The sequence below is a fragment of the Magallana gigas genome, chromosome 5 (assembly GCF_963853765.1).
Source record: "Magallana gigas chromosome 5, xbMagGiga1.1, whole genome shotgun sequence".
NCBI classification, from domain to species: Eukaryota; Metazoa; Mollusca; class Bivalvia; order Ostreida; family Ostreidae; genus Magallana; species Magallana gigas.
Window position 1 is genome coordinate 24650522 of NC_088857.1, and position 26033 is coordinate 24676554.

At 33.4% G+C, this 26033-nt stretch overlaps 1 protein-coding gene across 5 annotated transcripts in view; it reads right to left on the reverse strand.

Annotated features, from left to right (window-relative positions):
• Positions 1–26033, reverse strand: part of LOC105335326 (signal transducer and activator of transcription 5B) — a 179915-nt gene that overhangs the window by 10085 nt on the left and 143797 nt on the right. For all 5 annotated transcript variants that reach the window (XR_010714000.1, XM_066084668.1, XM_066084669.1 and 2 more), the window contains 4 exons: positions 22684–22742; positions 8225–8319; positions 7748–7884; positions 6313–6465 (listed from right to left, as the gene is read on the reverse strand). Coding sequence is in view for 4 of the 5 variants with exons in the window: in XM_066084668.1 (XP_065940740.1) it covers positions 6313–6465; positions 7748–7884; positions 8225–8319; positions 22684–22742 (444 nt within the window). In the remaining variant the exon portion in view is untranslated. The remainder of the gene's footprint in view (positions 1–6312; positions 6466–7747; positions 7885–8224; positions 8320–22683; positions 22743–26033) is intronic.

Genomic DNA, 26033 nt, shown 5'->3' on the forward strand with positions numbered 1-26033 from the left:
TTCATTCACACAACAACATTTTATCTTCTCTTGTAATAATTACGTTGCACTTATGCTGTATGATTAAAGACATATTTATGCAATTAGTTTATTAAAAAAAAAAAGAAAATTTTTTTTATAAAAAATTGCATGACAATCATCACCTTTAAATTGTGTACTGAAATACCATTTGCTAATACCAGCACAGCAATTATTTTCAATAGTGTTCATGGCACCTATGCGAAAATCTACAGATTTGACGAATCGAACATCGACCAAAAGAGGAAAACAATCTCCGAATGGCTCAGTACCACAATCCAGTTCTCCTTCTACCATCTCTCCGGAGATTTTGGAAACCATTAGAAAACAGGTCATGGAATAGGTCACTGCGAACCTGACGGAGGAAAATTCTAACATGTTCAATGCTCCCCAGCCAACTGCCATCACCAGTCAGGGGAGTATTGCATGCACATCTAGAATAAACTCATATATCAATGGGGATAACACAAATTAGGAAACTGTCCAGGCAGCAATCGTTAATCAATCTGATAAGATAACATCAGGTATGTCCAGTAGTGGATTTGTGAGTATATTGGTCTCCATAGAAGCTCATGTACCTGATAAATTAAAATCAAAGATGTGGTCACCGTCAAAGCAGTATGTGGATTTCAGAAATCCACATACTGCTTTGACCGTCAAAGCAGTACGTGGATTTCTGTAATCTGCTACTCCGAAACAAACAAGGTAAGGAAAAATGTTCCTTCAGGTAGAGAATTTAATGAAGCCAGGTATGCTTACAATTCACCAGGTGGAGAGAGATGATACTGATGGAGAATTATCTTCTACGAACGACTGGCTTACAGCTTGGAATAGGCTATTTATTGCATAATATATCCACATGAGCAAGCTAAACTCGCTAAACATCTTAAAGCGGTCAGGGACATTGCGGATGCAAAAGGTAACTGGTATAGATATGCAAAGGACTTTTGATCCTTAATTGAACATGGCCAGGTGCAGAAGGGTGAAGTTCATATAGAACTATACTTAAACGCACGTCTTACTTCTTCGCAATTTATTAAAACAACTAATTCACATAAAGAATTGAGTAAAACTATCCCCAGAGGAACTGTTTCCAGTTCTACTCAAGAAAGCAGTGCAATGCAGGTCCTACAAAGATTCCAATGTCAGTCACCACATCCAACCAAATTTGCCAATTCATCTAAATCACTCCCTCTTACCAAGCAAGGGCCCAACACCAATCAAACCAAATAGACTTGCAGATTGGCTGTCTGGTTACAACGAAACTGCATGAGACAAACTATTTGATAAATAGTTTTTCATTAGGGTCTGTTGGTGAATGTCCTCTTGTAGTGTCAACATCTTAGATCAGCTTTTATTTGTGTGGTTATAATTGAAACAAGAATAGAATTCCAGGGTCCCCCGCCGGTCAAGCAGTATACTAGTATCGAGTCTATCGACCAAGGCTGATTTAGGAACGTGACCTTAGTGGTATAAACATTTGGTATAAATTTAATGAAAATCCGTCTAAATTTGTAGGCATGAGCGCGCTAACAAGGTCAATTTTTGGAAAAAAACGGAGTCATTATTGTGGTCAAAGTCCCATAACGCCAACAAAAAGTATCGACCAATGCTGATTTTCGAACTTGACCAAAGTATTAGTGATATAAACATTTGGTATAAATTTAATGAAAATCTGTCAAAATTTGTAGGCATGAGAGCGCTTACAAGGTCAATTTTTGGATAAAACGGAGTCATTATTGTGGTCAAAGTCCCATAACGCCAACAAAAAGTATCGAATAACGCTGATTTTCAAACTTGACCAAGGTAATAGTGGTATAAACATTTGGTATAAATTTAATGAAAATCTGTCAAAATTTGTAGGCATGAAAGCGCTTACAAGGTCAATTTTTGGATAAAACGGAGTCATGATTGTGGTCAAAGTCCCATAACGCCAACAAAAAGTATCGACTAATGCTGATTTTCGAACTTGACCAAGGTAATAGTGGTATAAACATTTGGTATAAATTTAATGAAAATCTGTCAAAATTTGTAGGCATGAAAGCGCTTACAAGGTCAATTTTTGGATAAAACGGAGTCATGATTGTGGTCAAAGTCCCATAACGCCAACAAAAAGTATCGACTAATGCTGATTTTCGAACTTGACCAAGGTAATAGTGGTATAAACATTTGGAATAAATTTAATGAAAATCTGTCAAAATTTGTAGGCATGAGAGCGCTTACAAGGTCAATTTTTGGATAAAACAGAGTCATTATTGCAGTCAAAGTCCCATAACTCCAACAAAAAGTATCGACCAATGCTGATTTTCGAACTCGACCAAAGTAATAGTGGTTTAAACATTTGGTATAAATTTAATGAAAATCCGTCAAAATTTGTAGGCATGAGAGCGCTTACAAAAAAGTGTGACAAGCAGACGCACGGACCCACGGCATTTCTATGTCCCCGCTCCGCCTTGCGGCGGGGGACAAAAAGATTCTTAATTAAAAGAAGTTTCAACGGGTAGAGTGTTAATTAGGTCCATTCGATTCTAAACCATTTGCTGACATACAATGTTCCCCATTTGGTAGAGAAAAAGGTACCAGGTGAATATAGAATGATTCATTATTTATCTTATCCTAGAAACAACTCAGTTAACGATGGCATTCCACGCAAGGAATCATTTGTTCAATATATTTCGGTTAGAGATGCCATCAGTCATATCAAGAACTGTAGAGTTGGGGCCTATTGTTGCAAAACTGATATAAAATCTGCTTTTATGATAATCAACTTAAACTATTCTCAATTCAAATATGTTTGTTTTTGTTTTGTTTTTTGAACAAGTATTATTTGGAAACATGTCTTCAATTTGGTCTTAGTTCTTCATGTAGGATCTTTGAGCGTTTTTCGATGGCACAAGAGTGGATAGCACAAAACAAACTGGGTATTTCGTGTATTTCTCATGTGTTAGACGATTTTATTATTATCTAAAAGTGTCCATTAAATAATATGTGTTAGACAGTTGAAAGCAATTTTATCAAGGTGTGTTGACATAGGCATTCCAATATCCCTGAAGAAAATGTGTGGTCCTCTTCAGACTATAACTTATTTAGGCTATGAACTGGATTCGAGCAAAATGGAGTCTAGTTTGCCTCATGACAAAATAGTAAAGTGCATTGATAAAATAAAGTTTGCAAAGACACAAAAGAGTTTAACTAACACTTAAACAATTACAGTCGCTCATAGGTTTACTTAACTTTGCATGTAATGTTGTTTTGCCAAGCAGAGCATTCCTTAGGAGATTGATTAGACCTTACCATTGGTATCAGTAAGCCGTTTTTCAAAATAAGCATGACAAAGAGGTGAAAGAGGATTTGAAAGTTTGAGAATGTTTTCTTGATAAATTCAATGGATCCTCGATTTTCCGCCCAGATAAGTGGTCAAGTTCGCATGAGTTGAAATTTTACATAGATGCTTTGGGTTCTATCGGTTATACAGCGGTATTCAGTAGTCAGTTGTGTTATGGAAACTGGGATAGTCATTTGGCAATGTAAAAATATTGCAGTCTTAGAACTTTACCCAATAGTTGTGGCAATATAAGTGTGGGGGAAAATGTTGACTAACCAATGTATTTTATTTAACACTGATTATCAGGCATTGGTGCAGGTTATAAACAAACAAACATGCAAGGTTAAAGATATCATGGTTCTTGTTTGCCAGCTCGCTGCTAGTTGTGTCGAATTCAATATTTATTTTAAAGCAAAACATTTAAGTCAAAAGAAAATAAACTATGTGAACTCCTTGATTCTGTAAAACATACTATATCCAATCTATATAAAAAATTCTATTTTGAGCAATGTTTTTGTTTTTTGAGAATCGGCAAAATTACGTCCAGCTTAACCGTTCCAAATAAAAATCTGCTAAATTTAACCAAATTTATCGTAAATGACACAATATTGATTAAATTTGTATCACATAAGCATTGCCTGGGAAAACCTTTCTTTCTAACAATTCATGGAGCTTAGGACTCAGATTATTGCCTAGTTCAGTGCCTTAAGAATTATATTAATCAAAGAGGAGTGCAAGGGGGTCCTTTATTTTGCTACGTACCATGCACATCTGTGACTATAGGATCAAATTTTCTGGAATACTGAAGAAAAGTTTATCTTTCACTAATAGCCAGATTGGGGAAATTAATAGTCATTCATTTCAAAATGGCATGGTTTTTCAGTGTGCAGACTCCAGAATAAGTGACGGTAAAATTAGAATCCTGGGACATTGGAAATCAGATGCCTTTAAATTGTACATCAGACCATTTAATTCGTGTAATTAGATGCAATTACCCAGTCTAGTTAAAATTGTATACTTTTTTATTTGACGCTGTATCCAGAGCATGTATTTATCTCTGTCGACATTATTGATGGGCTACTGAAGGGCATATGTTTATCCCTTCCGTTATCTTTTGTAGTAAGTTACTAGATTTTGACCTGTGCATGCACGGGTTGACACAGCATATGATATCGGACATTTATGAAATAGATACATCGACACACCGTATACTGTTGACATTTGCATAACCAAGCTTTAAGCCTACAATAATGCTATTAATTTCACTACACTCTGCTGAGCTGGAATAATGTAACTGTGTCTGGGCCTTCACCTCAGTTAAAATGCCTCCCATTTACCCGTAATGTAGCAGAAAATTGCATTGAAAACAATAACAGTCAAATTGTTCAAACAAACCATTTTGAAGCTGTAAATACCTTTATTCGAAAAGTTTAATTCTATAATTGCAGCAGAATTCAACATTTCTTCAACAACGATTTTTACACACCATGTTGACATTCGAAACTCTCGGGATGTTTTATAGTATTTGCATTGTGTTAGAGTTATCTCCCGTATTTTCTTTGAAGAAAAAAAAATTTCCAATGAAAATTTACACGCATTTGTTTTATCGTCTCTGAGTTTATCCATGCAAATGTGATATTGTGGAAACATAAAAAAAAAAGATCCTTCCGTGATTTAGTGTGAATGTAATGCGCATGCGCAATATTGTAAAATCCAAAAAATTCAGTGATTTCCGTAATTTTTTAAGGAATTTTCGTTGATTATGAAATAGCGAAGCTTGATTGAGAAAAAATGAAAACAAATTGGTTATCTTCAATTACCAATGATGCTTAGAATATATAGAACAAAAGACAGTACTCTTCCGATTTATCGTTATTAGAGCCCAAAAATTCGAGTCTATTATTTTAATATAGTAGTATAGATTAATTTTGTTGCATTGAATATATGTTTATTTCATTGTATTGTTTAGCTTGGGTAATGGTAATTAATTTGTAGTCTAATATTGAAATAGCATAGGGTTTATGTTTATCCCGTTAGCTATGATTTTGCTCTTTCCCACCAGTATTTCTTTCCTCCTTTTATTTTTCCTTGGGGTCTGAACTTGATAAATGTTTAATCAAGTCCATGGCATTTTCAGACCACAAGGAATTTGTTTGACGATATTACGTAATACTATCTAAATTTCTATTTCAGTTTCTCAATACAGCTAATTAATTGAATTCATATTTGTATATAATTATTAATTACCATTCTGAAATTGATTATAATTACACCAAATTAAGATCAAATGCAGAATTGCAACATTATTCAATCAAATTTCAATTGTACAGTAGCATTATGTAATCTATTAGTCCCCTACCGGTTTTCACAGGAGGGGACTATAGCTTCCCTCTGCGTCCGTCGGTCCGTCTGTCTGTCTTTTCCACTTCAGTTTTCCACACTTATTTTTTTTATGCGTTTGAGGAATAATATGCAATTTGCTGAACAGCTTCAAAATGTCAAACTACAGATCAAATTTACACTTTTGTAGCATCTAGTTGACATATTTTCGAGAAAATTAGTTTTTCATATTCCAATTTTTTAATGTTCGGGTTCGATATACTGCATAACAGTGCATTGTTTTCACAATTTCCACAAACCGGTAGGGGACGTGTATTGCTTATGCAATACTCTCAGAATGCTTGTTTTATATAATCTTACGTGATGTGTTACTGTATGTAAAAATTAAAGTCACGATGGTGCCAAAGAGCAACATATACCATGTCTTGTTTTGTTCATATATTATGTATAGAAAGATGGAGGTGATGGACATACGTCAAGTAAACTACATAGATTATATTCCCTTCATACGGAAATCAATTTTGGATAAAAAAAATTCCTTAAACCATGGTGGTTAAAGAAATTAGTTATAACATAGTTTTAAAAAGTTTAACAAATCTTAGCCAATTAATTAAGAAGGTTGAGTTTACTTGTTTGTGTCATAAATCGGCTGAAGGCGTTCTGTTTGGGGATATCTGGATACAGGATGTGGAGCTGGGGGAGGTCATTAATCCTCTCAGCCAATCCACGGATCTGGAAGTCCTTTGCGCTGAAAGGCTGCAGATTCCAAATCTGTTTCTTTCCTGTACAAACAAAATATATCTCAGATTCATACATATAAGGTACCACACAGAAACTGTTAAACTCTGACATAAAGAATAAATAAACAAAACATAATTTTTCATCTTGCAATAAATAAGTCTTCATAATATACATTTTTAAAAAATCTTTTTCCTCTATAAGTCCTTTATGCAGGGAGAGTTTTGAGTTTCTGCCTTTTAACCTCATTATTTTACATGTACATGTGATAAGTTGAAGACCACAAAACTGTACAAAAAACTTGAATTTGGGTGAAAAAATTGTACACTGCCCATCAAAAAATGTTACAAAAAACGGTACTGATTATCGCTTCAATACTTTTGATAAAACACCTTATTTCTAAACCAACAAATGTATTTTGTCACACATACCTTATTTCAAATGTTGTAACAAAGTTTTCTATGCTTTAAAATCTCATATAATGTTTTATAATCATAATTTTTTCACGAATCATATGAATTGTGCAAGTTAAGATGATAGTTTGCTGACCAACTTTACATAGTATAACGTAAGAGTAGATCACCAAATGCAACCTTGCATAAATTTCTGCACATAAAAAATCCTTTATTCCAGCGTAAGCATGATAATAAACATGTTTATTCATCATATACATTACGTACAGAGAGCTGGTTTAGATTCATGTATATTTCTGAAGTTTGCTAAAAGTTTTTCGATCAAATTACAAAATATTTAAATTATTATTTATAATTAAAAACCCTTTTAAAACAAAGCTACTTTTAATACGGATGATTATCCTAATTGGTAGTTGACACCTTCACACAGGCTGGTTTGAGTACACCACACAAGTATGGGTAGGTCACATGTCAAACACAGGTGATGTTTTCCAATGTCTCATGAGAGAGAATGAGAGGAAAATAGCAGCATGTGAAAAATTCAAAATACTGGACAAATTTCATAGTCCGTGAATTTTGGTGTTCTGCCAGTACACCGTGAATGGGGTCGAAAAAACGGTACATTTTGCGTACCAACGGTACATGTGATATGTATGCATTGTGTATATTTTCTGCAATGCTCACTACCTTTATGAAACACCAAAGAAAGCATTTTTATTGTTTTAAATAAAAGCCAATGATTATGTAAAACCCAATTTATGTGCTCTGTACCACAGTAGAATTCATTGAGAACTCTGAAATCATTTGCTCATAACTATCATTATGTCTGCCAAATCTTCCTATTCATAAACTTAAAGAAAGGTATCAAGAGATGAAATAAATGTGAAATCAAGGCAAAATTAACACATCTCACCTGTTTTGTCCTCAGCTAGCCAGGCAATGGTGATTCCACCGATAAAGTTGTCACTGAATCTCAGCAGAAATGTGCCCAGGGGACATTTCTCTAGGTGCCGCTGTGAGTCCAGCTTGCTGATGAAGCCATTAATGTATCTATGACAGAAAGGAAAATTATAGTATTAGTCTCTTTTTACAAGTACATCAGTAATTAATTCTTATGTGTCTATAGCTAGATGTATCATATTCCGAATCAAAGGATATACTCATGTGTATATATTAACAAATATAAATCTTATCAATACCCAAGTGGTCCCTGGGCCATTAAACTTAGAAACCTTACTCTTGATCTCAATCTCAAATTACATATCAATCTTTATAAGTGAGATTGAGATCAAAAGTGTGCTTGGCCAAGTTAAATGGCCCCGAGGTTGTATAAACCAAAAAAACACACAGGACTGCCCCATTTAGCAGCCGTGTATAAACAAAAACCTACCCTTCCTTCCATGGACCCCTCAAGTGTTCTTTGGTCAGTTTCATGGCCTGGTAGAACCATTCCCAGAAAGTGTAATTCCTGTTTGATAAGGGATCCTGCAATGAAGAGTTTCATTTCAACAAAATCAAGTAGAGTCAGTTATATGTTGTGAGGATTTCATGAAAGCTACACTTGATGAACCAAAACTATCTCAAATATTAGTTTTCTTCATAAAGTTCATCTCCTTGACAACCAAACTATATTGTATGACTAGATTATTTACACATAAGCATAGAAACAAGAGGCCCATGGGCCACATCACTCACCTGAACAACAATTGTCATTTAATTGTAAATAACCTACATATGAAATATCGGCTTCATATATGCATCCCTTAAAAAGTTAGAGTGCAGAAACTGAGGATTTTTCATTTTTTTCTTAGTTCATGAGGCATAACATTGGACCTGAACTAAATTCAAACTCAACCTGTATATTCATTATAGACATCCATGTATTAAATTTGAGTTGAATGTGTGCAACGGTTGTCGAGATAATGACTGGAAAAGGAATGATGACGGAATGACAGGACAGAAGGACTGAATGTCAGAATGACTAAATGGGTAACACTATATACCCAAGCCATTTTATGGCAGGGGCATAAAAATCATTGATTTCATCTATATTATGAAGGTAACGTAAATATCAATATTAAATGATTTACTTTTTATGTCATTTGTCCTCTTTCCTGACAGTTTTTGACATGACAACATCAAGAATAAATCATTTAATGCTATACTAAACAATAAACATAGGTAATCACAGATTACAAAGCACACCGAGACGAGACATCACCCTCTGATACTTCACCTTTATGAGACCACCTTTATCATATTAAATGAAAATCATACTTTATGATCTTGGATATTCATGGATTCTGTTTTGACACAATATCGTATATCATCTGTTAAAAAATTGTATGATAATCATATGTTCATATGTTAATCAATACAATAATATAAAATTAAATATTGCATCCCATCATATTTCCAACATATATCATATAATACAATAACATACCGTAATAAACAATGATGAGATATGATATTGTAACGTATGATATGACATTGTATTGTGTTATACGTTATTGTAATTGATCACATAATACAATATCATAATATATAAAACAATATAGTATTATATAACAATATCATATTACATAATACATCATAACATTGAAACATATGATATCATATTGTATAATATAGTATGATATTGTATGATACTGTATCATTTTTATACATAATATAATATTGTATCATATGATACAATATAATTTGATACAACATTGTATCATATCAAATGATACAATATTATGTGATAAAGTAAAATATTATATAATACAATATTATATTATACATATTGTATCATATGAAACAATAATATATTTTACAATATCATACAATACAATTTCATGTGATAATATATCATATTATAAACCAATATCATATTATACAATATCGTATGATACGATATTATATAATATAAAGTATCATATTATACAATTTCATGTGATATAAATATATATTACAGAAACTTATATCATATTATACATTATCGTATGATACAATATTATAGAATATACAATATTGTATCATAGGATACAATATTAATTTTGCAATATCTTATGTAATAGTATCATGTGATAAAATAATAAATTAATAATACAATATTATATTATACAATATTGTATCATAATATACAATACTGTACATAACAATATCATGTTACAATATCCTGACATAAAATATCAAAAAAATTGATACAATATCATATCGTATCATATAGCTTTTTATAATATTACATATGATATTATATTGTATCATATTAAATAATATTGTTTTTTACCATACAATACTATATCATAGGAATCATGCTATATCATTTATCAACAAACACATCTATCTATCGAGCAGGTTTGAGTGAGGTAGGAGATTTCTTTAGCATCCTTGATAATGGAGATCAAGCTCTGCATGTGAAGCAACCTCTGCGTTTCATTTATAATATAGTTAAATCAACTATGCAAGCTATCATCTATAAAAAATGTGACCTGTTCCAAAAAAACTAAACCTCATCTAGCATCCGAATGGCTCAGATTCAGCATTCAAACCTGTCAGGTGCATCAGTATACATAAGACGCATCTCCATGCAAGTTTGGTGAAGTTCAGACCAGTAATAACTAAGATATCATCATCAGATGGCACTAGCAATTAAAACCTTAACCTGCTCCAGCATCCGCAACCTATGGCTCAGATTCAACATCCATGCCTGTCAGGTGCATCTGTATCATAAGACACACCATCAATGCAAGTTTGGTGAAGTACAGACCAGCAGTAACTTAGATATTGCTATCAAAGGGCACCTGCAACAAAAACTTTAACCTGCTCCAAAAACCTTAACCTCCTCCAGCATCCGAAACCTATAGCTCAGATTCAGCACTCAAGCCTGTCGGGTGCATCAGTATCATAAGACACACCATCCATGCAAGTTTGGTGAAGTACGGACCTGCAGTAACTTAGATATTGCTATCAAATGGCACCTGCAACAAAAACTTTAACCTGGTCCAACAACCTTAACCTCCTCCAGCATCTGAAATTTAGCACTCAGATTCAGCATCCAAGTCTTTCAAGTCCATAAGTAGGTCCAGATGCATCATCCATGCAAGTTTGGTGAAGATAGGACGAGTAATAGCTTAGATACAGGACCTGCAACAAAAACTTTAACCAGGTCCGGACGCCGACGCCGAGGGTATAGTATAAGCTCCCCCTGACTTCGTCTCGGTGAGCTAAAAATAGAGAAAAAAAATCTGACCAAAATCGTGACCATGCACGTTCAAAAACATATCCCAAACAATTTATTGTGTGGGGTAAAAAAACCCCACTCATTACAACTCATAACTACTAGTATCTAAATATCCTGATTTAAATGTGCTGAATAACTATAGGGAATACACTATTGGGCCTAACTGTCATTTGCATGTACATTTTCTTCATTCACTGCTCTTCGCAGGCCAACATTGATTCTGGAAAATGTGCAGATGTTTTGATTCTGGAAAATGAGTACCGGTAAATGTCGAAATGCTTTGATCCATGTTTCGACTCCATGCTGTTTACCTAAATTTTAAATTATTATTAAAGCACACTTTTTTCTAATAAAAAAATCAAATCATTTTGACGTTTACATGTTTTCAAGAATTTAACAAGAGTTGTTTGTGAAACACTTGTGCACCCTCCCTTGGATATACATTATAAAATGCACAAGCCTTTATCATGGGCAGCATACATTACATGGACTTAAAGTCAATAGAGATCATCTACTGCTACTATCTGGGATGCATCAACCTATCAAGTGTGGACTTGTATCCCAGGTACCTCAATTCAAGAGCATTCAAGAAACAGCCTTCTACATAACATCTATAAATTAAAACACTTTTTTTTGTGATATCAGTAATTAATTTGTTCAATTTTCGCATGAAATAATGAACGGAAAGCAAATAATTGGAATTTCCAATTGAAAGTCCCAGGGGCATAATTCTGTCAAAAATTGCTTAATTGTACAAAAACAGAACTTGAACTTGTTATTCTTATAATAAATCTAAAATTAAATTTCAGTATGTGCAACCTCTGCAAGATTAAATGAACTGTTGGAAGACCAACTAACAAACAGTAGCAAAACAATATGCCATATGCGTGTCTGTGTTTGTGTGCGCGTGTGTGTGTGTGGGTGTAAATTAATTTTAAACGATCTCCAATCCTAAGCAATGTTCCAGAACCTTAATATAACTATTGATATTGTTCTTTATAATAGTTCATACTTATTTTTAAACAAGAGGCCCATGGGGCCACATCGCTCACCTGAGCCACAATTGGCGTTCAAAAGATATTGTGCCATATGGTCCCTCGGTAGAATAACAAAAAATAAATATTGTCAAGTATTCGAATTTTACAATTATTTTTGCATACACGTAATCTTTGACATTGTACCTTCATGAAATACTATTTTTTACCAGAATAAGAAAATCCTACGCAAGATATAAAACTAAACATTTGGTAGGGGTACACTGTTAAGTTGTTAACTTCCAATTCCCTATATTTTCGTTCTGCCCCCCCCCCCCCCCCCACACACACTTTGTAAAGCGATCAAAATATATGAGAGCATATAGGTACATTTGTTTCATCAACTACTTACTTGTTATTGTATTTAAAAAAAATATATAATAGTTATTGTATTTTATTTAAAAAATCCTTCATGTATAGATGTGAAGAAGAAAATTGTACCTCAATGTGCTCAATTCCTCAAATTAAAACATTCTAAAATTTAATTTGTTTTCCATTATAATTAAATGACTGTTATTTACCTCGCGTACAAACCAGGATAATTTTCCGCTGTGATATTTTCTTAGGAATAGCGATAATTATTTTATCCCCATAACAGAAATGTGTCAAAACTATGGAAACTGTTTTAAAGATGTCGTTTTTATTTACTCGTGTCTGAAAAACTATCAAAATTGATGATTATTTATTGTATAATGAGGGGACCCCAGAGAGTAGGTATATACAGAATATCATTCTTTTATTTTTTTTGTACAAGTATTTAACATACTCTAATTCATATAGAATTTCTAATGTTCAACCAAAATTTCAGCGTCAATCGTAGAATTATAAGCAAGATACAGAGCTCACAGTTTCCCTAGGTTTGAGTCATATTTTGTTGACATGACTTTATTACATTCAGCTTAAGATTTTTAACTTGGTATTTCCTATTCAGCATTTAAAATGGAAAAAAAGAATGGCCTAAGATTTTCAATTCTTTTATTCACTCAAGACCAGTTCATTGGTATTTAAGGTTCAAAATCAGTTTATACAAATGTACACAAACACAGTCAAGGATCACATGTACAGTAGGAGTAATAATAACGAAAAAAGGTTAAGTTTACAATACAATAAGTTGTTAAAATTGGTTTCTGGAAGAACAGACTTTGAACATTTTCTTAATAAATATTGACAAATTTTTTACTTTTTTAATCTTTAGTTTTTAAGATCTGTGTACAAACATAGAATTGTGAGCAAATCTCTGTATCTTAATTGCTTATAATTCGAAGCTTAACACTCAAATATGGTTAGTAAATAGAAATTGTAAACAATTAAACACAAGAAACATGCATGCACTATAACAAATAAAGAACACAATTTATTTTTTCGAAATGAATCATATATACACATGTATATATACCTACATATTTCCTTCAGCGATATCAAACTCTATTTAAACTGAATAAACTCGAGAAAATGCCGAGCATCGATCTCAACAAAACCTATTGCATTAATCTACCATTACGCAAAAGATAATGCCGAATTACCGATAGAATGAATTGTATTTCAGTACTTTTTTGATACATCAGATTTTGCTTAATTTGCGCAGGTAAAGAGTTAACTGTTTGATCTACCGAAGTCTCTGTTTGATCTACCGAAGTCTCTGTTTGAATTGATACGTAAAAATCACGAAATACGAGAGTTCCCAGGTTAAATTACAAAGCATAAATAATGAATACGAAACGAAAATCAGTCCAAGCTAACACCAACGTCATGTGTGAAATCTGTCAACGCATTGAAATATTTAGCCTCAATTTACTTCACAAAATCGGCACCAATATATTTTGCATGTTTCAAAAATTTCCCTTCATACACGAACTGTTGCATAAACAAGCAAATTCATCATAGTCAGATCGACCCTTTTTCGTATAATGTCATGGCTGCTTTAAACAAAGAACCTCGTTTTAGAAGTATGGAATACGAGTCTTGGTAAAATGGGTATGCAAACCCGGGCCGTGGCAAAATAAAAGCCGGGGTAGATCGGCAATCGTCAATTTCAAATACGCATTATTTTGCGGCAATATTTACAGCGAATACAAATATAACTGGTCCATCAAATATCCTGAAATTTTAATGAGATTGGCAGATTAATAACTGCCAATCTTTTGTTTTGACCAGGCCAAGTCTTGCCTACCCATTTTACCGGATGCCGAACCGAACCGAAGCTGAAACACGCCTTTCCTTTATCATTATTTTCGTAATAACTCAGATTTGAAACTGAATTAGACCTTAATTTTTGCAATTTATATTTTCCTTCCCATAAGGATAATTTATGCTTAACTACGTTGAATTTGCCTCGGTAGTTCTTGAGAAGAAGATTTTTAAAAATGCACCCCCCTTTTTCTACAGTTTCAAGGTTTTCTCCGCTTTGAATACATATCGTACTTTTATTTCTGCAATTTATATTCGCCATCCCATAAGGATGCTTTGTGCCAAATTTGGTTGAAATTGGATAAGCGGTTTTAGAGAAGAAGTTCAAAATGTAAAAAGTTTACAGACGGACGGACGGACGGACAGACAGACGGACGGACGGACGACGGACAAAATGTGATCAGAATAGCTCACTTGAGCTTTCAGCTCAGGTTTGCTAAAAAAGTCCAACAAAATCAGCTTAACAATTTTGATGTTGATCGGCTTGATCCTACGCAAGATATAGAACTAAATATTTGGTAGGGGTACACTGTTATATATAACTTCTAATTCCCTGTATTTTCGTTCTGCCCCCCTCCCCCACTTAATAAAGCAATCAAAATATATGAGAGCATATAGATACATTTTCCTCCTCAACTACTTACTAGTTATTGTATTTTTTTTAAAAATATAATAGTTATTGCATTTTATCAAAAAAATCCTACATGTATATATGTGAAGAAAAAAATTGCACCTCAATGCGCTCAATTTCTCAAATTAAAAATTCTCAACAATTTAATTTGTCTTCTCCATTATAATTAAATGACTGTTGTTTACCTCGCGTAAACTTGTGACTTTTATAACTTTACTCACACTTGATTGATGAATACACTGGAATGAAAAATGTTGTCACGTGAGATGTTAAAGAGCTATAAAAATCAATGTTACCGTATTGACAGGCACATCACTCTAATTTACTAATGACCCACCCATTATTTTCATTTTTATTAAAAAATAACAAATGGCTACAAACCAGGATAATTTTCCGCTGTAATATTTTCTTAGGAATAGCGATAATTCTTTTATCCCGGCAACAGAAATGTGTCAGAACTATGGAAACTGTTTTAACGATGTCGTTTTTATTTACTCACATTTCACATTATTCATTGTATAAAGAGGGGGTCCCAAAGAGTAGTTATATACAGCATACCATTCTTTAATTTTTTTTTTTGTGTACAGGTATTTAACATACTCTAATTCATATAGAATTTCTAATGATCAACCAAAATTTCAGCGTCAATCATAGAATTATAAGCAAGATGAGCTCAAAATTTTGCTAGGTTTGAGTCATATTTTGTTCACATGAGTTTATTACATTCAGCTTAAAGCTGACATGAACTCATAAAAGCGTCTGGTCGCCTTATTACTTTTGATCGCTCCTCTACTGCCACTGGGGTATATATATATACCAGTCGAGAAAGTTACGGTCGGTTGCTTTCTTATCGATGCATTCAAGTTACACGGACTTCTAAATGCATGAACTACATATTGTAGTAAAATCTTTCTAGTAAAGAATAAAAGAAACAGCCAATAACATCAATAAAATACAAAATATATTTATTCTTTGAAAGAATTTCCAAGGTATCCATACTATTTTGCACAAATAGTGCAGCCTTACTTCATTTGCACATCAAACACGTGTGTCGTTCATACAGAGTGTATTACGTCTGCATCTTTTTGAAAACCCCAGCGGCACTACATCAAACACAGTAGATAAATGATAGTCAATCCAAGAAAGTAACAACGTAACATCGTTTCCATCGGTTTCTACACAAAAAAATCCATGCGATCATTGTCAATGCTCGATCTGCCACAGTGTCTGATTGCGCATGTGCAATGTTATAACATACACAGGAAAACGGTCTACAATTATCGAGGATTTTTTAAGTATTGTGTCTGGATTTCAGTTTGCCTTGTTTCGACGTTCATTGGATATTCCTTGCCAGTGCTGTGGTTGTCATATTATTTTTGTTCAAAACGCGTTTCTTTTCGTCTAAGGTAACGTGTTCGGGTGAATGAAATACCTGAATGCGGTGAAGCATGAATAGTGCTTTCGGCCTTATATAGGGGGTGTGTAGCGATGAGCAGAACAATAGAAATCGACAACTAATATGTCGGTTGTCAGAGATAAAAGGAAATAATGCGTGTTTATGAATTCATGTCAGCTTTAAGATTTTTAACTTGGTATTTCCTATTCGGCATTTAAAATGGAAAAAAATGAATGGCCTCAGATCTGTGTACAAACATAAAATTGTAAGCAAATCTCTGTTTCTTGCTTATAATTCGAAAGCTTAACACTCAAATATGGTAAGAAAATAGAAATTGTAAACAATTAAACACAAGAAACATGCACTATAACAAATAAAGAACACAATTTATTTTTCAAAATGAATCATATACTTGTATATACCTACATATTTCCGTCAGCGATATTAAACTCTATTTAAACTGAATAAACTCGAGAAAATGCCGAGCATCTCGCATTATTCTACCATTACGCAAAAGATGATACCGAATTACCGATAGCCTGATTGAATTGCATTTTAGTTCTTTCTTAATACATCAGATTTTGCTTAATTTGCGCAGGTAAACAGTAAACTGTTTGATTTACCGAAGTCTCTGTTTGATTTGATACGTAAAAATCAGGAAATACAAGCGACAGTCCCAGGTTAACGCAAAGCATAAATGAAAACGAAACGAAAATCACAACAAGCTAACACCACCGTCATATGTGAAAACTGTCAACGCATTGAAATACTTAGCCTCAATTAACTTCATAAAATCGGCACCAATGTATTTTGCATGTTTCAAAGATTCCCTTCGTACACGAACTGTTGCACAACAAACAAATTCATCATTGTCAGATCGATCCGTTTATCGTTAAGTGTCATGGCTGCTTTAAACAAAGAACCTCGTTTTAGAATTATGGAATACGGGTCTTGGTAAAATGGGTAAGCAAACCCGGGCCGGGGCAGATCAGCAATCGTCAATTCCAATTACGCATTACTTTGCAGCAATATTTACAGCAAATACAAATATGCTGGTCAGTAAATATATTAAAAGTTTAATGAGATTGGCAGATTAATAACAGTCAATCTTTTGTTTTGCCCTGACCCGGTCATGCCTACCCATTTTACCAAGACTCATGGATGCTATAAACTGCTTGAAACACGCCTTTTCTTTCTTATTATTTTCGTAATAACTCAGATTTGAAACAGAATTAGTCCATCATTTTTGCAATTTATATTTTCCTTTCCATAAGGATTACTTATGCTAAATTACATTGAATTTGACTCAGTAGGTCTTGAGAAGAAGATTTTTAAAAATGCACCCCCCTTTTTCTACAGTTTTAAGGTTTTCTCCGCTTTCAATGAAAATTTTTCTTTCATTTCTGCAATTTATATTCATCTTTCCATAAGAATGCTTTGAGCCAAATTTGGTTGAATTTGGTTAAGAGAAGAAGTTCAAAATTTGAAAAGTTTACAGACGGACAGACAGACGGACGGACAGACGGACGACAGACAAAAGGTGATCAGAATAGCTCACTTGAGCTTTCAGCTCAGGTGAGCTAAAAACATAAAGAGAACAACTTAATAATGTTAAAAGCCTAAAAAATGTTTCTTCACTTCTGTTCCAACTTCTGAATCCTGTTTAAACAACTTTACAGCATCTGGTTTTTATACCAAAATCATTTAACATGTACTGTTTATGCTTTATTTAGCCAATTAACTCTACCGATTTATGAGGAAGTCTACCGCTTTTTAACTCTGTCTCCCGCCTACCGCTTTTCTTCAAAATACGTTCCTTGTTTTGATAGATAGCCATTTTGGAAGCCATTGTTGTCAAAAAATCTCATCAAGTTTAAAATTAGCACGTGACTTTCAATCAGAGGCACACAAACGCTTTTTTAAGCCGGTTGAATGATAAGTTTCCAAGCATGTGTTTTACATTAAACGATGAAAGAAGCCACTTCCCGTGATTACATTAGTTACAAGACATGTCAATGTTGTCCTTGCCAAGATAAAAGAAGCTTTGCAGTTCCACACGTGGGTTTAAGGATGACTGAATATATCTTTTAACTTGGCCATAACAGTCAATTTGACTTGCAGTTTATTGCAATGCTGCATGATTTGTGATAAGCATGTAAACATTGTTTTGATATTGAAAAAGAATATACGATTTCCTACGATTTCCTACAAGTTCTTACTTCTCATATATTCTCTGCACTCAAATATTTTTTCCTCTAAAAATAAATAGCTTTAAATACTGTAATCAATATGATGGTAAATGCATGCAAACATTTTTATTGTATGTGTTGATATTACTAAATTTCAAAAGTCTTATGTTTTAGTTGATAATGATATCTAAATTACTAATCAGAAACCCTTACTACATTTGGAGTACATCAAAATCTATGCTGTGAAAAATACGCGAAAAAGACCGCGTGCGATGCTACCGCTTTTCAGTTCAAAATCTACCTATTTTTCATCACTGGAGGTTCACATGGATGCTATTAATGAATCTATTTATTTAAAGGCTTACATTACATTTAATAATTAATAACTCCATTATGAAGAAGCAAGGAAAGATAACTTAAATATTCAACTTTCACAATATTTTAACTTTGATAGAATCTTTCTCTTTTCTAAATACACATGTATGTGAAATATCTCATTTCTTTCATTGAAATTCTTGAGCAGAATAAAATAACAAGACAAATATACCCTCCCCCCCTTCCCAGCCACAACACTTGCCTCACATGAGATTGTAGGTTGCATGAAATTTTATAAAAGATGACAGCCAAATGTTTTGTTCTAAATATGCAGTCAGTTTTTATTCTGTGTCAGTAGACCTTTTTTTAACATTCTCTATACATTAACACTAAATGGCCATGCTTTTGGCCACACCCTGCATTAAGAATCCCAACCCTAACACCATATGAGTGTTTTGGCCCCGCCCTACCTACCTCGGGAGACATGAAATTTAAAAATTTCAATATAGGACTTCCTGGTCTACAAAATTATAAATTCAGTTTTCCTTACAGGTGTGTGGGAGTAGAGAAGACAATTCTTAAACAGGTCGGGTACACTACCTTATATGAATAGCATTATTTAACATGTGACAATATTTTTGTTTTGCCTCGGACTAGAATGTCTCAACGTCATTGGATGAATCGCGTCACGTGATTGCCATATAAATTTCTTAACAAGGCGGGCGTAAAAATTTATATGGCGACATGGTGGAGGTAACGTTATTATGAGCTGATTTTTTACACAAACATTTTACCATACCTTTACTTTTTAAGCCCTAAAATATTTAGAGTGACCCCCCTTTGCCCTGACATAATAAAATGATCTTATATACAATGGCATCCAGGTTTGCACAGATGACTGATGAGGAAAGTACAAAATTAGAGAATGAGCCTATGAATTTAATTGTTATATATCATCTTTTGCTGTTTACATATCAAACTTTAGGTCCTCAACAAAACAAAACACGTAACAAACCTAATAAGTAATAATGTCAAACAGATTCTCCAATCCAGTGAATGAGTCACAAAGCATGACGGTCTACAACATGTTTACGATTCAACAAACGCACATAGTTTTTGTCTGATTTATACACAATATTTAATTGCTTGCCGGAATATTTGTACATCTTGATTTTTACTTTAGAAGGTAAAAATGGAAAGATTACGTACCATTCGCTTTGTTCCATGCTCACATTTAAAAATACTGTTGTTTTAGTTGATCAACTGTTGCTTTTAAAAATTATTAGTATCAAAGGACTGGCAAACATACCCATACAAGTACAAATAGATTTTGAAAAAAAACTGCATTATTGTTTATTGGTGACTTTATCATTGTGCACTAGAAATAAATACAGGTAACTGTATTACGTATTACGTAAATAGCCATGGTAGTAGAAATGCACAAATATACAAATGCAGAAGTGCAAGCTATACCGATGAATGTCCCTGAAGAAAAAAATCTATGTGCATTCTACTAATGTTGTCCTAAATTAGACTGTATTTTCAATACGCTTTGTATACACTGAAACGTGTAGTAGCCCACAATGCCTTGCAACTCATTTACCTGATTGGTTTGTCGATAAAGTAGCCAGATTGCTAATAATTAGTACGCAAATTTATGCCGACGTCACAAAATCTAGTGGTTTCGTCCTGTTAAACATTATATGCATTAACACCATTTTGGCCCCACCCTAGAGTCAACACCCATTGTCTAGGGGACATAGAATTTACAATTTTAATAGAGGACTTCCTGGTTAACAAAATTAGGAAGTCAGTCTTTATTACAGATGTGTGAGAGTAGAGAAGAAGATTATTAAACATTATATGCATTAACAATATATGGCCATATTGCTCCCCCCCCCCCCCCCCCAGCCAGCCTGAACACCTGATCCAGGGGCCATGAATTTCAAACTTTAGGTAGAGGAGTTTGTGGACATCATAACGGTGTATTCAGTATTTTTCCAACATATGTGGGAGTAAAGAAGAAGATTTTTAAAGATTTAATTAATACAGTTTCACCATATGGCTACATTGACCCTGCCCTAGGGCCTTAACCCCTGTCCCAGGGGGTAATGAATTTCACAATCTAGGTAAAAGACTTCATGAACATCATAACCATGCATTTAGTTTTAAACAAATATATATGGGAGTAGAGAAAAAGATTTTCTAAGGTCTAATACATTTTTACTATATGGCCATATTGGCACCACCCTTATTCCTGAACCCCTGACCCAGGGACCATGAATTTCACAATTTTGGTAGAGGCCTTCATGGACATCATAACCATGCATTCAGTTTTTTCCTCACATGTGAAGGAGTAGAGAAGAAGATTTTTGAAAATTTGGCTTTTATTTTCATATTTGGCACCGCCCATTACGCCCTGGGGGGTGGTAGTGCAATGAATTTCAGAATTTAGATTCCTTTTACTATAGAGATGCTTCACACCAAAAAGGTAACAATTGGCCATGTAGTTTTTAAGAAGTTAAAACCGTAAAATTGTTAAAGCATGAAGCACGATGACAGACGAAGATCAATTGCATTAGGTCACTTGAGTGACTGAGGTGACATAAAATGTTCATTCTAATGCAATACAGTCATGTAAATTAATTATTTACAACAAAACATTGAAAAACAAAAACGATTTCTTTTTTTTTATTTTATGCGTGTCAAAATGTAGCTTCATCATGATATGAACATCTGCAGAATATTCTAACCCCAACTTTAATCCTTCATAATGGTGTAGATGTCAGAGATTTTTTTTGCTAACAATAAACTTCATTATTCATTGCAAAAATAAATCTTCGACATCGACATGGTTCATATATACCAAGGTTGTGGCTAACCCTTTTTTTTTTTATTTGATCGGTATACCTTACACATAAAATATGCAACACTTTTCCCAATCATCAATGACAAATTAAAAAGCTTCAAGTATAAACACCAAAAGAATCTCAAAAACATGGTGTAAAAACAAACAGCATTGTCTACTGTAGAACTGAATTTGAAACAATGATCTACCAGTATTTCATAAAATATTCTTATTTAATATCATTGTTTGTTAGAAACGTTAACTTTAAAGTTTAATCGACAAATCACAAACTTTCTTTAATCAAAATTGAAGTCTGAATTCTTCTTCAAAATGGCAGTTTGTACAAAGAGCCTTGTTTTTGTAATTCCGAATATCAAGCCCGATCCTATATAAATGAACACACTTACAACGCATACTTTGAACCCTTCTAAGGGTCCCAGTATTAGACTTGGGGTCATCATTTTTACAATTTAGCATCTGCCTTATATATAGAAGTTTTCATATAAATATTGACAATACTGGTACAGCAGTTCTTGAGAAGAAGATTTTTAAAAGACGCCCCCTCCTTTTTTCCCAGTTTCACAATTATTTCCCATTTGAAAAAGGTTTGGTCTTTTAATTTTACAATTTATAATCTACTTTAAATTATGATGCTTTGTGCCAAATTTAGTTAAAATTCGCCGAGTGGTTTTGGAGAAGAAGTTGAAAATGTTAAAAGTTTACAAACGGACGGACGATGGGTGATCAGAAAAGCTCACTTGAACCTGCAGTTCAGGTGAGCTAAAACTTACATTCTAAAATTATCATTCAAAAGATTACCAGTAGATGAAATACAGTGAACAATTTTACATGAATACTTTTACATTATTTATGTATTCTAAAATTATCCTACATTCCAACATAAGGTACATAAGTTTATTTTCATTTGTAGATTCAGTATTTTAACATTAAGATTAAAAAGCGTATTTTGTTGTTTTTTAAACCATTTTAATTTTCCAAGAAAAAGAACATGGCTACCTACCCTGTTGAAACTACTCCAGCTCACCATCTTCTGGCTGAAATTATCATCAATAGTGCCACCTGAAAATATTTCAAAGAGTTTGGTGGCCAGCATCAACATATACCAAATAGTTTGGTGGCCAGTATCAACACATACAAAAGAGTTTGGTGGCCAGTATCAATATAAACCAAAGAGTTTGGTGGCCAGTATCAACATATATCCAGTATCAATACATATACCAACAATAGGCCAATGGGCCACATCGCTTACCTGAGCAACAATAAGTATGATAAAATCAGCTTAACAGTCATAATTCAAAATATCTTTGCAATGTAGTATAATACATGTAGATCCAGTATAAGTAAGAGTCCATTTTTTATGTTAATAATCAAATCCCTTTTCTAAAAGATGATTTTATAGTCATATCACCTGTTGAGCATTGCATTTCTCAAAAAGATCCTAAACAACTAGATCTCGTTATGAGTAGGTCTTCTGTCCGATTTTGTTTTATATGATACGATGAAACATCGATATTCTCTGCATAATCTGCGATCTTGGTGAATCTAGATTTTTTGTCTAGAGACCGGAAACGGACAAACAAAAGAGGTTTATGAAAATAAAAGCTGTTTTTTTTATACATTTCTCTAGTGTACACCACTGTTAATCATGGAAGATGAAACACCAAAGATAATCAGTTAAACTTGTGAAAAAAATGAATTGTTTGAACTCTTCTGGTGAGTACCGGAAGTGACGGTTGATAAAAGAAAACCCGTTAAACATATCTTCAATCGATTGTCTATCATTTATAAAAGTTCGTGTCTCAATCACTTACAGTGACTAAAATCTCGCTGGTATCAATTTTGTAAAAAGGCTAGCTACCTAAGATATTTGATATAACTGACCGGAAATAGAATATCTTTGCTTATTAAACATATATACGATCGTGTAATAATATACCGGTATTCAGTCCATGTAAAAATAAATAGAGAAAAAATATTCTAAGTACTTCCAGTGACGACCGGAAGTGACGACAATTCAAACAAAAAAACGTTAACACGGATACATACTTAGGGCTATCATCCCACAAACTTCGATTGTTCAAGTCATCACCGTTTTTGAATTCTTGTGGAGTCATTGTTTTGGTTTTTTTTTTTTTTTGGGGGGGGGGGGGGGGTTGTCTCTTGACAGGAAACGGACAAACGGAAATGCTCAGTGAAAATAAAAAGTTAGTATTTTATGAACATTAGACACTTGAACTTTATTGTTTATCAATTTTACTAAAATTGTCAAAGAAAAACAGTGAACCTTTCAAACAGCTTGTTTTGTTTGAACCCTTCCGGTGAGAACCAGAAGTGACGGTTGACAAAATGAAAACGATTAAACGCATTTTCTATCAAACGTCTATTATCTATATAAGTTCCATGTATTGATCACTTGACTTTCTAAGATCTCATTTATAAAAAAAACGCTCTCTGAGATATTTGAGCTATCTCACCGGAAGTCGAGTTTTTTGTTTTTATTTAACATCGGATACATCACATATGTAAGGATTATTACTTATGTTTCAATTTCATATGCAAATTTAATTTAATGCAAAAGAAATAATAATTTTTGAAGTGCTTCCATTGACGACCGGAAGTTATGACGGACAAAACAAAATAGTTGAAAGTCATCTACAACTATAGGTCTATAATCCTACAAAGTGTAAATGTTCAAGTCCTTATCATTTTTGAGATCTGAATGTCACAAGCTTTTTGTCGTGGGACAGGAAACGGACGACAGAAAATGAACTTTGAAAAAATCAAAAATAAATCCTCCAGATATATTTTTTTTCTATCACTCCTAAAATATTTTAAGAAAATCTATCGAGCAATCTCTGAGAAATCGTGTGTACAAAGAATGGGAACAAAATTTGTACCCAACTTTCGAGCCATAGTGAGCTCTTAAGAACGGCGCCACTGGCGTAAAACAAAAACAATAGGCACAACTTCAGGCTATGGTCTACCAATCCTGAAAATTTCATATTCATATCTCTGATAGTTTTCGAGATGAAGCTTGCACAAAATGGGTCGAAAAAGTTACAAAATCAGCAATAAATCGGTAACGGAAGTGACGACGGCAAAAATATTAAAAACAAAATAAATTCAGATCACTTCCTATCATCTGTGAAAAAATGGTGTAAATCGGTTGGATAGTTTCCGAGAAATCGCGTGCACAAAATTTGTGGGAAAAAAAAATAATAACTATATCTCGTTACGAGAAACGAATAGGTCTTCCGTCCGATTTGTTTTATTACGATACAATGAAATATCGATACTCTCTGCCAAATCTGAGATCCTTGTGAAACTATTTTTTTTAATTTCGAGACTGGAAACGGACGAACGAAAGTGATTAATGGAAAAAAAGCTAGTAGTTCTTGTACATTTGCCTAGTGTACATCACTGTATTATGCTAGATGAAAACACCTAAGAAAATCTGTTAGATTTGTTTAAAACATGAATTGTTTGAACCCTTCCGGTGAGCACCGGAAGTGACGGTTGACAAAATTAAACCCGTTGAACACATCTTCAATCAATTGTCTATCATTCATAAAAGTTTCATGTCTCAATCACTTATGATTGACAAAATGAAAGTGGTTTAACACATTTTCTATCAAATTTTTATCATCTTTCTTAGTCTGGTGTATTGATCGCTTGACTTTCTGACATCTTGTGGGTAAAACAGTTATTTAAAAAATGCTATCTGAGATATTTGAGACATCTCACCGGAAGTAGATTTTTTTTATTTATTTAACATTGGATAGATGACATATGTAAGGATTAATACCGTATTTTTCCGACGATTAGTCGGTATTTTTTTCCTCTGAAGCAGAGCACCCGACTTATCGTCTTGTTCGACTTGTCGTAGGCTCGATGTCAGAAATTTTTTTAAAATAGCATTAAAAATCTTGGATTTAATCATCTTGAGTTGGCTGTGTGATTGAAAATTACGTTGTTGAATTCACTGTTCATCTTTTATAATTATCATTTTCACTCATCTGTCAACGCTTAAATACATAATAATAACAACAGTTATTAAAAAATGTTACATTGTCTTTAATCAATTAAAAGTTTTACCGTTCCGTTTTTATAAACACATCGTCACATGGTTCTATGTATCACTAGTAGGAAGATAACATTGCGCAGTAAAATTGAAACCAAGTTTGAATGGAAGAAAATATTGCAGTAGGTCCGGGGGATGTTTTTTTAAATTTAATTATTTATTTGTAAAGAGTTGTTAGTGGAAAGTATAAATCAGAAATATTTAATGGTCAAATTCAATCTTAAAATACATAATCGGCAATTATCAATACTACTGTTTATACAATAGGC